General features: G+C 37.3%; 2 protein-coding genes and 2 pseudogenes across 2 annotated transcripts; all 4 read left to right on the plus strand.

Moving 5' to 3' along the window:
* On the plus strand, positions 5,895 to 8,126 carry LOC18790739 (cytochrome P450 CYP749A22). The gene is made up of 5 exons (XM_007226469.2): positions 5,895 to 6,261; positions 6,335 to 6,561; positions 6,646 to 6,878; positions 7,006 to 7,384; positions 7,488 to 8,126. The coding sequence occupies exons 1-5, from the start codon at positions 5,979 to 5,981 to the stop codon at positions 7,914 to 7,916; spliced, it is 1,551 nt and encodes a 516-aa protein (XP_007226531.1). The 5' UTR covers positions 5,895 to 5,978; the 3' UTR covers positions 7,917 to 8,126.
* On the plus strand, positions 8,693 to 11,300 carry LOC18792878 (annotated as a pseudogene).
* Positions 12,076 to 14,362, plus strand: LOC18790512 (cytochrome P450 CYP749A22). Its single transcript, XM_020557252.1, has 5 exons — positions 12,076 to 12,497; positions 12,571 to 12,797; positions 12,882 to 13,114; positions 13,242 to 13,620; positions 13,724 to 14,362. Exons 1-5 carry the CDS (start codon positions 12,215 to 12,217, stop codon positions 14,150 to 14,152), a joined length of 1,551 nt encoding a protein of 516 aa, XP_020412841.1. The 5' UTR covers positions 12,076 to 12,214; the 3' UTR covers positions 14,153 to 14,362.
* Positions 14,929 to 16,943, plus strand: LOC109946609 (annotated as a pseudogene).

Here is a 17,158-nt window from a genome sequence, read left to right on the forward strand (position 1 = left end):
GCACTAAGCCGCTATAATTGAGTATGGGCACGCAAGAGGCTTCGAGAGCAGCACCATATCAGAAAGTGCTAAAGCCTGTTTTTGAGAACAGCAAACCCACCGAAAGAAAGAAAAATAAATAAATTAAAAAAAAAATAATCCAATAAGCTCTATGCCCTTTATGCTTTCTATTACTTTATTATTTCTCTACAGTATTTAATAAACAAATTGGTGCAGGTACAGTGGTAGCAGTGGAAAAAGGAGGGGCATGGATTCGCCTGGAACATGCGTGATATTCCACTAATATATCAGTATAATAATATTATACTATTTGATCGTGGTGTTGATAAGAACCCACCAATAATTGCCTTTACTTTATAGCAAATTTACTTTTACTTAAAGTATGATGTGGAATTAACCCTCATACTTTATGAAATTACTTTACTGCACATTATTTACTGTATGGTGTAGGTTTATTACCCATACAACAGTATCTATTTAAAAGGGTGGTGCGGGTTTATCGTCCACGCCTTTACTTTTATTTAAATGTATGGAGCAGAATTAGTGCCCATACAAGCACGTTTACTTTATCGCAAATTTACTTTTACTTAAAGTATGATGTGGAATTGACCCTCATACTTTATGAAATTTACTTTATGAATTTACTTTATCGCACATTTATTTAAAAGGGTGGTGCGGGTTTATCGTCCACGCCTTTACTTTTATTTAAATGTATGGAGCAGAATTAATGCCCATACAAGCACCTTTACTTTATGAATTTAATTTACCGCACATTTACATTTATTTAAAGTGTGGTGCGGGTTTATCGTCCATACCAGTAATTTATTTACCAGCAATTTATTTTATAGATTAATTGTGCTGTATGATGAGTTTTTACAGTATGCAGATCAGGACCAGAAGTTCCTTGATCCTCATCATACAATTACATCAGGACTTGAAGATCCTTGATGATGATAATATGAGAGCTGGCAGTCTCTCCAGTACTGTATTTGTAAACATGTGATTGGACTTGAGGGTCCTTGATCCTTGACATGTAAATAAGGACCTGGGGTTCCTTAATGATGTAACAGTACCGTATTGGTTCATAATGCCGTACACATGGATGATAACTGTACTGGCAAATGTACTGTACACATGAATAGATACGTATTCATGACTTGATGAATAGTACTGGATATATGAATAGTGACGTATACATACATATTCACCATTTTGGGTAAACCATCACTATTCAAAAAGGAACCTGTAGTTCCTTAAACTCATGGATGAGCAATTAAATGAGATGCCAGAAGTCCCTCAAAATATGGACAATTATGTAAGGGCTTGAAGTCCAGAAATATGTACAGAAAATTGTAAAAATGTCCATACCATGAGAATATGTGATTTTGGCCCGAAGTTCAAAATCTAAGGGGATTGAATGTCCATACCATGAGAATATGTGATTTTGGCCTGAAGTTCAAAATCTAACAGTGTTGAGAACCTAAAGTTCCAACAGTTAAATGGACAACCCTTGAGGTATTATTGCAAATTGTGGTACACCACATATTTCTTTGGCATAAGAAAATGATGAATTTAATAAAGTTCGATTATGTTGTAATCAACATCTCAAGGAAGAAATATATTTTGTGAATCCTGGTTGTTAAGAATACACCGTGAAATGGATAATATCAATATAAACCTCAAATGATGAATTGAGGCTCCCCACATATTTTGTTATATCTGGGCCGGAAGCACATGGATTCAAATATATGAGAGATCCTGAACTTGAAGTTGTGGGTATATAGTGGCTTTTACTCAATTCATATTTCATGTCCATTTGGAAAGGGCAAATAAATTCTGAGTTTGTGTTTAGCCCAGGCCAAAGGTTCCGGGCTCCCATACGTTGAAATATGAAATTTGAGAGAGTCGATGTGGTTATTTGAACCTATAAGGCACAAGGTTCCAAACCGTCATTTTGAAAAGACGTAAAAACCACAGGTGCAAGTTTAAGAATGTGCGCAATTATTATAACAGGAACATACAACAGATAGATTTTTTCCACCTGCAATGAAGGTGCAGGCCCTGTAAAATCTATAAAATTACATTATGTTCTGGAAGCCTCTGAAGGAAGAGGACGACGCCTCTTAAGCTTAGCCATGAGCCTCTCGTGATCTCCCAAAATTCTTTCATTAGAGACCTGCAGCATGTCTAGCCTTCTCAGTGTATCAACAGAGTACGAACTCACCAGTTTCAACAAGGCATTATTCTCTCCTTTAAGTTTCGCAACCTCCTGTTGAGACTCATGAAGCATTCTTTGGAGAGACGAATTTTCAGTTGTTAACCTCTCAACCTCGTTTGCTCTGGCACGCAAACGATCAGCCATGTTAGAAACAGAAGCAGCACTCTGAATGCTAAAAGCCATTGAGTCATCAATAGCTTCTTCCTCAGATCTCCCTGTCAACAACATTTCATCCATTGGAATAATGAAATTCCTAGCTACTATGACAGCAGTAGCATCATTCATCATCACAGAATCATTAACTGTGAGATGACGATTTTGGGATACAAAGAATGGACGCCAAACTTTGGCATCATTGGTAGTTGTGGGAGCATCATTTAAATTGAAATAATTTGGGCAGGAAGAAGAGGAAGCCATTTTAAGAAGGTTTAGAAGAAAGTCTTAGAAAAACTAAAGTTTCAGAAAATGAAGGAAGTTGAGTTGAAACGCAGTTGCTCCAATCAAGTTTTGCAAAGGCAATACCTATAGGAGGAAATATGGCTACAGTTTCCAGGATCCCAATATTATCTCAGATCCCCATATTCTCTTTTTCTTTTCCAGATTCCAAAACTTCACGCGGCCTCCATTAATGTTTGTCGGCACTTTCGGCGTTTTCAAGTATTATTTTCGTCAAAGCCGATCTTGCTTTACGGATTTCACGGAGCTACTTTTTCAAAAGTATCCCGAGAATCTCGTAATTTTCCTATGGTTAATTTGAAATTCACCGGTTCTACCTATTCATTGTATTTGTGTATAAATGTGTTACTAACGAAATTTTCTTTGCAGAAGACATCTAGTTTACTCCATACCTAGTGATGCGATATCTACTTATTTTTCTTATCAGTGAGCACTCAATATGCCCGAGAAGCAAGACTATCTCTGATCATCCATTCAGGAAGCAAGACTATCCCTGATCACGTTTCCGCTACATCAGGAAACTGTGAAGGCGATCTTATGCTCTAATCTCCGGAAGTCCTGCTAGACTAGGAGATATGAGAGCTTATTGTCTGCTCCCACCAGCTTCCTTCTTTGATTGCTTACCTTCTCTTGCAATCAATATCACATTATTTTTGCATTTTTTCTCTTTTTATAACTCTCTGTTCATAAGAGATTTTATTTCTTTAGAATGAACATCTGAAGAAAGAATCCATGAAGTGATCCTAACTCTGAGGGTTATTTGTTTTTGACAGAGAAAATAGTTGTGATTTTGCTCTTGCAGGATATAACTAGATCATCAAGCGCTACATTATATTTACTGGGCTGATACGAGCTTGAATGATACTTGAGAAAAGTTTCTCCCACCTAAGGATGTAAGCAATACTTGTGTTATTTTATGCTTATATACTTATTTGATATTTTATCTTGAAAGGTAACCAAATGGGGAGATAAGTCTGTTCCAAAAGAATGGCTTGTATGTATTCATGAATTATTAATGCAAATTTTACAGATTGCAAGTTGGATACATTGATAATACACTGCACAGATTAAAGTCCCATAAGAACAGAATATGGGTATAGCAGTGATCAATATGATGCACGCCTGTTGCGTAGCAAATGATGTGGATTCAAGTCCCGAAAGGACAATCCTTTGACATGTCAATATTGATATTGTGCACGCCTAATGCGTAGCAAATTGTATGGGTTAAAGTCCCAGAAATTAATTGACATGTATGTATTAATCTGTGGCATGCCTGCAGCATGACAGATATATGGGTTCTAAATGTTCCAACTCCCTAAATAGAGATTATCCACGCCCTACTGTAAAATAACGCTCCATTGGAGGTTATAAGCCACATTCTCACATAATAAAAGCCCCATGAAGTGGCTTGGGTACCCAAAAGCAAAGAAATGCTTATAATTGATGCATGCACGTGCAAATGAGAATGATGGGATCATGAATTGATGAATGACAATTTTTGGTTTTGGAGTAGCTACTCAAATCATCAATGGGTTGTGTTGATTGGAACCACGTTCAATTATTAAATGTCGACAATACCATTGGCCAAAATGGAATGAGGTAATTCCATTATAGATGAGAATGAACGTGAAAGAACAAACCCACAGTACGAACCCCAAAAGATGTTAATACTGAAATTTATACTTGGGTGTTCGGAATAAAAGGGAATATACCTACTTTGTATGACACAATGTTTCTGGCAGAAACAAGGAATGTTGGGTTTTCTCCATATTTACAAATTCAATTGTGCCTCCTTATTGCACATTTACGGAGACCAACATGTTATCTTTAAGGGCTATTAAATGCACAGAGCATATCACCAGTAGTGATTCCCTAAAGATGTATAAATAGCTGGGTTAAAGCTATATAATGTATCATAAAGTTTAATCCCCTTAAACAAAATCCTTGAAAGGATTGAAATTGCATGAAGCAAGTCCCTGAAGGACATGTGCCTGAAGCACAAAATCTGTACTCAATACTAATGTGTATAAATTGCCTCAGTGAGTACATTGATTATAATATGTTTGCAACGTATTGAAACTCTTGAAGAGTTCAAGAAATATTTGTCTCAACTTAAAGATCGAGCATTATGCCAACGAGATTCTTGCTTATACTAAGAAAGTATTGAAGCATTTTTATGAGGATTATCCGTTGGGCACTCTAAGGATTTTCCGGAAGTATATTGGACCGGACATTGTATTTTCCAGATAGAGCTCAACTTCATCACCATCATTTTGGGATGATGTGAGGCATATTTGATGTTATCTCAGCATAACACCATATACGGGCATATTTTTTTTGAGTGAACTTACAAATAGCCCAAGTGTTATTAAGATATGCGGACTCTAGAAATCTCTATGGTCGCTTACTGGAAAAAGCTAGTCATGAAGTTTTCAGGGGGAGATATTCATCAGGGGGAGCGTGGTATTAATAAAGACCTTCATACACTGTACTCTTTTTCCTTCATCCAGGTTTTTATCCCACTGGGTTTTTCCTGGTAAGGTTTTAACGAGACAGTGTCGCTCAAGATTGACTCACAGAAGCAGTGTCAACTACGATATTCAGAAAGGTGATCAACAGTATGACTTAAAGATATTTTGCCAAGCATCAGGGGGAGCGTGCTGTCAAGAAAGACCTTTACACATTGTACTCTTTTTCCTTCGTCCAGGTTTTTATCCCACTGGGTTTTTCCTGGCAAGGTTTTAATGAGGCAGTGTCGCACGCGTGTCAATATACACAGAATTTTATGTTACACATGGTTATGTACTCTTTTTCCCTTCAACCATTTTTTTTTATTTTTTTTGTCCCACTGGGTTTTTACTGGCAAGGTTTTTAACGAGACATATTCCGTATCATTTGTGGTCTACAAGGGGGAGTGTTGTAAATTATAAGGTAGAGCCCACATGTTGGAAGGCTTTGCCTACAAAAGGGTTCACACCCTTCCTTTATAAATACACAGATGAGAAGAGAAAACATTCAATGAAAGTTCAGTTTCTATACTTTCTCTCTATCCCAATTCTCTCTACAATTTCCTCTAGATTTATAACAATTACTTATAATATTTTTTTAAAATATAATTTACAAAACACCTAAATGATTTTTTCACAATTGATTATTCTTGCAGCACAATAGAAGCTATTGATTTTAAAGCATAGCAACGACCAACTAGCACTAACAGAGCAACAATTTAAATAGTCAACTGAGGGAGCTGAATATTGATCTGGTTCAGAAATCTAGCAAAAGAGAAAAACTATACTAAAAAAAAATGGATTCCTCTGGAGAAGTAGCAATCATTCTTTCAAGCTCTGTGTGTCTGTTCCTCTTTTTAGTTCTCATCAAGATCTTTCACAAGCTATGGTGGAAACCAACAAGCATACAGAGGCTGATGGCTTTGCAGGGCATCAAAGGCCCTGCTTACAGACTTGTCCATGGAAACACCAAAGAAATCTTCAACATGCAAAATGAAGCCATGGGCAAGCCCAAAGGTTTATCACATGACATATTTTCCAGAGTTCAACCTCATTTTCACTCCTGGACCAAGTTATATGGTAAAGAAACTCCTCATTGACTATGGTTTTTGAGTCTCTGTTCTGAAATAACTTTTGTCATCTTTTGCAACAGGGAAGAATTTTCTTCAATGGTATGGTCTTCGACCTCAATTGATCATCACGGAACCTGAGTTGTGCAAGGAGATACTGAATGACAAAGATAGAGCTTATCCGAAAAGCAAGCCCAAAAGCTTTGTGAAGCAGCTACTGGGAGATGGACTTGTGACAACAACCAACATTGAAAAATGGGGAAAATTGAGAAAGGTGGCCAACTTTGCTTTCCATGGAGAGAGCTTAAAAGTAAGTTCTTACAGTTGTTTATGAATGGCAGAAAAATAAGAAAGGCATAAATTGAAAGTAAATTTGTTAATGGCATGATGGTAGAGTATGACTCCGGCAACGATAGCTAGTGCTGAGATTATGCTTGAAAGGTGGAAAAATCAAGATGGCAAAGAGATTGAGATGTTTGAAGAATTTCGGTTGCTCACCTCAGAAGTGATTTCCAGGACAGCATTTGGCAGCAGCTACTTAGAAGGGGAGAAGATTTTTGAGATGCTGATGAAGTTATCCTTCTTATCTTTCAAAAACATTTTGAAACTCAGGATTCCTGGTATCAGGTGAATTCTTTTTTCTTTTTCTTTTTTTCATTTTCCCCATCTGCTGCACATCAAAGAACTATTCCACAAACGAATTCTTGGATTATTAGTTTAGTTCTCATGTTTAGTCTTTCATTGAATATTACAGTAAGTTTTATAAAACATGCGATGAGATCGAATCAGAGAATCTTGAGAAAGGAATATATAACTCCATAATAGAGATTGTTAAGAAAAGAGGAAAGAAGGCAATGGCTGGAGAAGAAGATGGCTTTGGGAGTGATTTTCTTGGATTACTTTTGAAGGCTCATCATGATGCCAATGACAACCAGAGGATTTCTGTAGATGATTTAGTTGATGAGTGCAAGACATTTTACTTGGCCGGACAAGAAACTTCTAGTAGTTTGCTTGCTTGGACAGTCTTTCTTTTGGCAATCCATACGGATTGGCAAGAGGAAGCAAGAAAGGAGGTCCTAGAAATATTTGGAAAACAAAATCCGAATACGGATGGCATTGCCAGACTAAAAACAGTAAGAAAGTCCAGTACTCAATCAATCGCTTCTTCAAGTGGCATAAATGTTCTTCATTAACTATGAAATACTGATTTCTTTTCAAATATTCATTTTCATGCAGATGACTATGATCATCAATGAGACTCTGAGGTTATATCCGCCTATTGTTGTCCTTGAGAGGGAAGCTGAAAGGGAAGTTAGGCTGGGAAACCTCATTATCCCTGCTACTGTTGAACTCGTCATTCCATGTTTAGCATTTCACCATGAGCCTGGATTCTGGGGACAAGACGTGCATCTTTTCAAACCGGAGAGATTCTCTGAAGGGGTTGCTAAAGCTACTAAGAATAACATAGCCACATTCTTACCATTTGGTATGGGACCACGAAATTGTGTGGGTTTGAACTTTGCAACCAATGAAGTAAAGATTGTTCTGTCAATGATTTTACAACGCTACTCTTTCACCCTCTCCCCGGCCTATGTCCACTCTCCCTTTCGGCTTCTTACAGTTCGCCCTCAACATGGACTTCAAATAATGCTACACTCACTGTGAACTGAAAGAACCAGAATTGCCCATAATCTTGGACTTGGTGTATGGATTAGCTAATGCCCTTGGACATGGTTAGCTTGTTATTTTAAAAGATTGTAATGTCTGCTGTGAAGTTTGTAAAAATTTAACCTCCTGTTCTGCTGCTTTGCTGCATGTTTCTGGTAGAATTTCCATTGATGAAATAAAACGTTTTGGGAAGCCAAAGAGCATCTCTAACCCCAGGCAGCACATTAGCATGAACTGTACTAATGCATATACCCCAAAATATGAAAATAATAAGGTTCATGGGAACCTACATATATACATTATTCTGATGGCTGATGTGTACAAAAATGAAAAAGTATAAGGGAGTTTTCTTCAAACTTGGGAAGAGCCAAAGAAATTGCACATTGCACATGCCAAGAAAATAAGGGTACTTAGAAACGGACTACAGAGGTAATGAAGAGAGCAGTGATGGTTAAATTTGGTGGATTAACACCAAAGAAATCTCCAACATGACAAAGGAATTGTTAAAGAGGGCGGCACAAAGTTTAGTATAGTCCAGTTAGTCACAAATTTTAATAATGTTGCAGCGTCATTGGTTGTTAGCAAAGCAAGCACATAATCCACAATGAAGCCATATAATATTGCAGGGTCATCTTGTTAGGGACAAAACTGGCATCTTCTTTGTGTCATAATCTTATACCACATGCATCCCAATGAAGTAATAAATCCATACGTATCCCAATTGGAAATCAGTAGGTTCAGAGATACAGCCAAAGAGAAAAATAGCCAGGAAAATGAGTTGGTTCAGAGATCCAGTAATCACTCTTTCAAGATTTCTGCTTTTGTTCCTTCTCTTAGTTCTCATCAAGATCTTTCACAAACTATGGTGGACTCCGATTCGCATCCAGCATATGTTGGCTTTGCAGGGAATCAAGGGCCCTTCTTACAGACTTATCCACGGAAGCACCAAAGAAATCATGAGCATGAAAAAGGAAACAATGGGAAGGCCCATGAATTTATCACATGATATATTACCTGAAGTTCAACCTCATATTCATTCATGGACCAAGATATATGGTAATAATAAACTCTTACCTAACTTGGCTTTTAAATCTTAGTTCCGAGAAATAATCTGACTTTTTTTTTTCTCCAACAGGGAAGAATTTTCTGCAGTGGTATGGTTCTCAAGCTCAATTAGTTATTGGGGAACCTGAATTGTGCAAAGAGATACTGAATAACAAACATAGAGCTTATTCAAAAAAGGGGGCCTCAAGCCTATGTAAAGAAACTATTAGGAGATGGCCTTGCATCAAGGGAAGGTGAAAAATGGGGAAAATTGCGAAAGCTGGCCAACCATGCCTTCCATGGAGATAGCTTAAAAGTAAGTTGTGCAGACTTACAGTTACTGCCAAGTCTTGCAAATTTTCAAACTGTATGATATGGCATTGTTGTTTGTTTTTACTGGAGTATTGATTCCAACAATGACAGCTAGTGTTGAGACGATGTTAGTAAGGTGGAAAAAACATGAAGGCAAAGAGATTGAGGTGTTTGAAGAATTTAGATTGTTGACTTCAGAAGTGGTTTCCAGGACAGCATTTGGCAGCAGCTACTTAGAAGGGAAGAACCTTTTTGAGATGTTGATGAAGTTATACTTCTTGATATTCAAAAATTTGTTCAAATTCAGGTTTCCTGGCATCAGGTAACTTCATTTTGTTGAATTTCTCTATGACTTATCAATTTTAATGATGTTCTGTTCTCATTTCACATGTTCATATCTTTCATTCTATGTTGCAGTAAGCTTATTAAAACCAAAGGATGAGGTCGAATCAAAGAAGCTAGAGAAAGGAATACGTGAGGGCATAATAGAGATTGTCAAGAAACGAGAAGAGAAGGCGATAATGATTGGAGAAACAGACAGCTTTGGGAGTGATTTTCTTAAAGGCTCATCATGATTCCAATGAGAAGCAGAGGATTTCGGTGGATGATTTGGTTGACAAATGCAAGACATTTTATTTTGCTGGCTTGGGCTGTCTTTCTCCTGGCACTCCATACAGATTGGCAAGAGGAGGCAAGAAAGGGGATCCTGCAAATATTTGGCAAACAAACTCCAAACTCTGATGGCCTTGCCAAACTAAAAACAGTAAGAATGTCACACAGTCAATTGCTTGTCCAAGTGACAAAAAAATGTTCAACTAATATGTATAAAATCCGGATTTGTTCTCTATTTTTCCTTTTGATGCATGCAAATTGCAATGCAGATTGGTATGATCATCAATGAGTCTCTATGGTTGTATCCTCCTATTGTTTCCATTGCAAGGAAAGTTGAAAGGGAAGTTAGACTAGGAAAGCTCATAGTTCCTGCTAATGTTGAAATATTCATCCCAAGTCTAGCAATTCACCATGAGCCTCAACTCTGGGGAGAAGATGCGCACCTTTTCAAATGGGAGCGATTCTCTGAAGGGATTGCTAAAGCCACAAAGAACAAAATAGCTGCATTCTTACCCTTTGGAATGGGTCCAAAAGTTACTGGTTATTCAACTGATTTTGAGGGCTTATTGGAGGATTGTCAGATCTGGAAACCTACTTCTAATGGTTATTCTCTGTCAAGTCCGCTTACAGCTTGCATTTTTAGGGGGTAGATTGGCTAAATCCTTGGTAGAGAGTTCTATGGAAGCTTCGAATCCCTCCTAAATTCCAAATTTTCTTTTGGTTGGTTTTTCAAGAGAAAATTCTCTCCAATGAGCAGCGAATTCGAAGACATCTTACTGGAAATTGTGCCTGCGATTATTGTAAGTGGCCTATTGAATCTACTTTGCATATCTTAAGAGATTGTTCTAGAGCTAGAAAGGTTTGGGATCTCTTTATGAATTCTACGCAAGCTTCGCCTTTTTTCCAAATTGATTTTCATCCTTGGTTGTTAAACAATTTGTGCTCAAAGGCTCACTTTGTTCAGATTCCATGGAGAATTATGTTTGTTTTTATATGTTGGTATATTTGGAAATGGAGAAATGACTTTATTTTTAAAGATGAAACTGATTTGCCTTTTAACCCAGAGATTTGATTTGTACTGCTGCAAAGGATTGGTTTCAGGCCATTATTAATACTAATAGTGGAGCTAATAAGGTGCAAGTGTTGTTGGCTTGGGTCCCTCCTGAAATTGGTTTGGTCAAGTTAAATATAGATGGGTCTTGCAGGGGCAGTACTGGTGCCATTGGTGCTGGAGGGGTCCTAAGAGATCATTTGGGTCAATGGATTGGTGGCTTTGCTGTCAATTTAGGTCAGGGAGAAGTGCTTGAAGCTGAGTTGTGGGGTCTGTTTTTTGGATTGAATTTGGCTATTGAGAAAAAATTACATGATATTGTTATTGAGATGGATTCTGATACTACTGTGCTTCTTATTTAGAGTAAGGTTTTGAATGATTGTCATCCTCATGCTGGGTTGGTCAGCAGCTGTAAAAGGCTAATGAATCTGTTTTGAAGGATCAAGCTTCAACATATCTATAGAGAGAGGAATGATGTAGTTGATGGGTTAGCTACTTGGAGTCACAATCAGGACCTGGGCTGTTACTATTTTGAGGAGAGTCTTGCCTGGCTTGGTTGTTTATTGCTAAATGATTCTCTGGGAGCTGTTAAGGCTCGTCTGATTAGTAGTAATTAGTTGTTGTGTTGGTGTTTAGGGGTTTTCCCCCCTTTTCTTCATTAAAAAAAAAAAGAAAAAAAAAAGCAAAAGGCAGAGAATGATGAAACATTCAAAATACCAGAAAATACCCTTGGTTAATTCAAACATTAAGAATTGAAATTATTAATTAAATGAGGATAATATGGTAAATTCACATTTTTTTTATATTTAAAAAATTAAAATTAAAAACAAAATCAGATAATAGGTCATACTTTTATGGAACATAACTATCCATATTTTATTTTATTAATTCTTAAATAAAAAAAACAAAAAAAAAACCAATTCGCATGTGCCAAGAAGCTAGTATGTATTATGGTAGTATTTTATAATTTATACATCGTTTTATTTTGCATAATTTTAGTATAAATTAATAATTTATAAGACTAAATAAAAAATAAATAAAAGAAATAGGCCTTACTTCCTCCTCTAGTGGTAGGCCCTGCCTACTGCCTAGCGATTTTTCTTTATATACAAGTTGTTGTCTTTTTAGATTGGGTCAAAATTGACAGTCGTATCTTATACTACCCAATTTATTATTACAGTAACAGAGCAAGACAATTTAAATAGTCAACTGAGGGAGCTGAATATTGATCTGGTTCAGAAATCTAGCAAAAGAGAAAAAATATACTAAAAAAAAAATGGATTCCTCTGGAGAAGTAGCAATCATTCTTTCAAGCTCTGTGTGTCTGTTCCTCTTTTTAGCTCTCATCAAGATCTTTCACAAGCTATGGTGGAAACCAACAAGCATACAGAGGCTGATGGCTTTGCAGGGCATCAAGGGCCCTGCTTACAGACTTGTCCATGGAAACACCAAAGAAATCTTCAACATGCAAAATGAAGCCATGGGCAAGCCCAGAGGTTTATCACATGACATATTTTCCAGAGTTCAACCTCATTTTCACTCCTGGACCAAGTTATATGGTAAAGAAACTCCTCATTGACTATGGTTTATGGGTCTTTGTTCTGAAATAACTTTGGTCGTCTTTTGCAACAGGGAAGAATTTTCTTCAATGGTATGGTCTTCGACCTCAATTGATCATCACGGAACCTGAGTTGTGCAAGGAGATACTGAATGACAAAGATAGAGCTTATACGAAAAGCAAGCCCAAAAGCTTTGTGAAGCAGCTACTGGGAGATGGACTCGTGACAACAACCAACATTGAAAAATGGGGAAAATTGAGAAAGGTGGCCAACTATGCTTTCCATGGAGAGAGCTTAAAAGTAAGTTCTTACAGTTGTTTATGAATGGCAGAAAAATAAGAAAGGCATAAATTGAAAGTAAATTTGTTAATGGCATGATGGTAGAGTATGACTCCGGCAACGATAGCTAGTGCTGAGATTATGCTTGAAAGGTGGAAAAATCAAGATGGCAAAGAGATTGAGATGTTTGAAGAATTTCGGTTGCTCACCTCAGAAGTGATTTCCAGGACAGCATTTGGCAGCAGCTACTTAGAAGGGGAGAAGATTTTTGAGATGCTGATGAAGTTATCATTCTTATCTTTCAAAAACATTTTGAAACTCAGGATTCCTGGTATCAGGTGAATTCTTTTTTCTTTTTCTTTTTTTCATTTTCCCCATCTGCTGCACATCAAAGAACAATTCCACAAACGAATTCTTGGATTATTAGTTTAGTTCTCATGTTTAGTCTTTCATTGAATATTACAGTAAGTTTTATAAAACATGCGATGAGATCGAATCAGAGAATCTTGAGAAAGGAGTATATAACTCCATAATAGAGATTGTTAAGAAAAGAGAAAAGAAGGCAATGGCTGGAGAAGAAGATGGCTTTGGGAGTGATTTTCTTGGATTACTTTTGAAGGCTTATCATGATGCCAATGACAACCAGAGGATTTCTGTAGATGATTTAGTTGATGAGTGCAAGACATTTTACTTTGGCGGACAAGAAACTTCTAATAGTTTGCTTGCTTGGACTGTCTTTCTTTTGGCAATCCATACGGATTGGCAAGAGGAAGCAAGAAAGGAGGTCCTAGAAATATTTGGAAAACAAAATCCGAATACGGATGGCATTGCTAGACTAAAAACAGTAAGAAAGTCCAGTACTTATTCAATCGCTTCTTCAAGTGGCATAAATGTTCTTCATTAACTATGAAATACTGATTTCTTTTCAAATATTCATTTTCATGCAGATGACTATGATCATCAATGAGACTCTGAGGTTATATCCGCCTGTTGTTGCCCTTGAGAGGGAAGCTGAAAGGGAAGTTAGGCTGGGAAACCTCATTATCCCTGCTGCTGTTGAACTTGTCATTCCATGTTTAGCATTTCACCATGAGCCTGGATTCTGGGGACAAGACGTGCATCTTTTCAAACCGGAGAGATTCTCTGAAGGGGTTGCTAAAGCTACTAAGAATAACATAGCCACATTCTTACCATTTGGTATGGGACCACGAAATTGTGTGGGTTTGAACTTTGCAACCAATGAAGTAAAGATTGTTCTGTCAATGATTTTACAACGCTACTCTTTCACCCTCTCCCCGGCCTATGTCCACTCTCCCTTTCGGCTTCTTACAGTTCGCCCTCAACATGGACTTCAAATAATGCTACACTCACTGTGAACTGAAAGAACCAGAATTGCCCATAATCTTGGACTTGGTGTATGGATTAGCTAATGCCCTTGGACATGGTTAGCTTGTTATTTTAAAAGATTGTAATGTCTGCTGTGAAGTTTGTAAAAATTTAACCTCCTGTTCTGCTGCTTTGCTGCATGTTTCTGGTAGAATTTCCATTGATGAAATAAAACGTTTTGGGAAGCCAAAGAGCATCTCTAACCCCAGGCAGCACATTAGCATGAACTGTACTAATGCATATACCCCAAAATATGAAAATAATAAGGTTCATGGGAACCTACATATATACATTATTCTGATGGCTGATGTGTACAAAAATGAAAAAGTATAAGGGAGTTTTCTTCAAACTTGGGAAGAGCCAAAGAAATTGCACATTGCACATGCCAAGAAAATAAGGGTACTTAGAAACGGACTACAGAGGTAATGAAGAGAGCAGTGATGGTTAAATTTGGTGGATTAACACCAAAGAAATCTCCAACATGACAAAGGAATTGTTAAAGAGGGCGGCACAAAGTTTAGTATAGTCCAGTTAGTCACAAATTTTAATAATGTTGCAGCGTCATTGGTTGTTAGCAAAGCAAGCACATAATCCACAATGAAGCCATATAATATTGCAGGGTCATCTTGTTAGGGACAAAACTGGCATCTTCTTTGTGTCATAATCTTATACCACATGCATCCCAATGAAGTAATAAATCCATACGTATCCCAATTGGAAATCAGTAGGTTCAGAGATACAGCCAAAGAGAAAAATAGCCAGGAAAATGAGTTGGTTCAGAGATCCAGTAATCACTCTTTCAAGATTTCTGCTTTTGTTCCTTCTCTTAGTTCTCATCAAGATCTTTCACAAACTATGGTGGACTCCGATTCGCATCCAGCATATGTTGGCTTTGCAGGGAATCAAGGGCCCTTCTTACAGACTTATCCACGGAAGCACCAAAGAAATCATGAGCATGAAAAAGGAAACAATGGGAAGGCCCATGAATTTATCACATGATATATTACCTGAAGTTCAACCTCATATTCATTCATGGACCAAGATATATGGTAATAATAAACTCTTACCTAACTTGGCTTTTAAATCTTAGTTCCGAGAAATAATCTGACTTTTTTTTTTCTCCAACAGGGAAGAATTTTCTGCAGTGGTATGGTTCTCAAGCTCAATTAGTTATTGGGGAACCTGAATTGTGCAAAGAGATACTGAATAACAAACATAGAGCTTATTCAAAAAAGGGGGCCTCAAGCCTATGTAAAGAAACTATTAGGAGATGGCCTTGCATCAAGGGAAGGTGAAAAATGGGGAAAATTGCGAAAGCTGGCCAACCATGCCTTCCATGGAGATAGCTTAAAAGTAAGTTGTGCAGACTTACAGTTACTGCCAAGTCTTGCAAATTTTCAAACTGTATGATATGGCATTGTTGTTTGTTTTTACTGGAGTATTGATTCCAACAATGACAGCTAGTGTTGAGACGATGTTAGTAAGGTGGAAAAAACATGAAGGCAAAGAGATTGAGGTGTTTGAAGAATTTAGATTGTTGACTTCAGAAGTGGTTTCCAGGACAGCATTTGGCAGCAGCTACTTAGAAGGGAAGAACCTTTTTGAGATGTTGATGAAGTTATACTTCTTGATATTCAAAAATTTGTTCAAATTCAGGTTTCCTGGCATCAGGTAACTTCATTTTGTTGAATTTCTCTATGACTTATCAATTTTAATGATGTTCTGTTCTCACTTCACATGTTCATATCGTTCATTCTATGTTGCAGTAAGCTTATTAAAACCAATGATGAGGTCGAATCAAAGAGGCTAGAGAAAGGAATACGTGAGGGCATAATAGAGATTGTCAAGAAACGAGAAGAGAAGGCGATAATGATTGGAGAAACAGACAGCTTTGGGAGTGATTTTCTTGGATTACTTTTAAAGGCTCATCATGATTCCAATGAGAAGAAGAGGATTTCGGTGGATGATTTGATTGACGAATGCAAGACATTTTATTTTGCTGGCCAAGAAACCACTAATACTTTGCTGGCTTGGACTGTCTTTCTCCTGGCACTCCATACAGATTGGCAAGAGGAAGCAAGAAAGGAAATCCTGCAAATATTTGGCAAACAAACTCCAAACTCTGATGGCCTTGCCAAACTAAAAACAGTAAGAATGTCACACAGTCAATTGTTTGTCCAAGTGACAAAAAAAAGTTCAACTAATATGTATAAAATCCTGATTTGTTCTCTATTTTTCCTTTTGATGCATGCAAATTGCAATGCAGATGAGTATGATCATCAATGAGTCTCTAAGGTTGTATCCTCCTATTGTTTCCATTGCAAGGAAAGTTGAAAGGGAAGTTAGACTAGGAAAGCTCATAGTTCCTGCTAATGTTGAAATATTCATCCCAAGTCTAGCAATTCACCATGAGCCTCAACTCTGGGGAGAAGACGTGCACCTTTTCAAACCGGAGCGATTCTCCGAAGGGATTGCTAAAGCCACAGAGAAGAGAATAGCTGCATTCTTACCCTTTGGAATGGGACCTCGAAATTGCGTTGGGTTGGACTATGCAACCACTGAAGCAAAGATTGTTTTGTCAATGATTCTACAACGCTACTCCTTCACCCTTTCCCCTGCTTATGTCCACTCTCCTTTGCAGTACATTACAGTTCGCCCACAACACGGAGCTCAAGTAATTCTACACTCACTGTGACTTGTGTGTGACCGATATAAACCGACCATGAAACAAAATGGGCAAGAGTTTTGTAGCTTAAGTGGTTAAGAGTATTTGTTCATGCATCCGAGGTCCTATATTTGATTCTCCCTTCCTCAATATCACTTATATAAAAAATAAAAAAAAGTATAACACAATGGTAGGTCTTAATTAATACAATGAAAGAGAGTTTAATAGCATCTTTGATAGCGACTATATTTGATTTCTATTTAACGTTGCTATCAATCACACATCTACATTTCTTGTGTGGTCACGCTTTCCACCTAAAGTGTGCAATAAT

Source organism: Prunus persica, chromosome G1 (assembly GCF_000346465.2).
Source record: "Prunus persica cultivar Lovell chromosome G1, Prunus_persica_NCBIv2, whole genome shotgun sequence".
In the NCBI taxonomy this organism is placed as follows: domain Eukaryota; kingdom Viridiplantae; phylum Streptophyta; class Magnoliopsida; order Rosales; family Rosaceae; genus Prunus; species Prunus persica.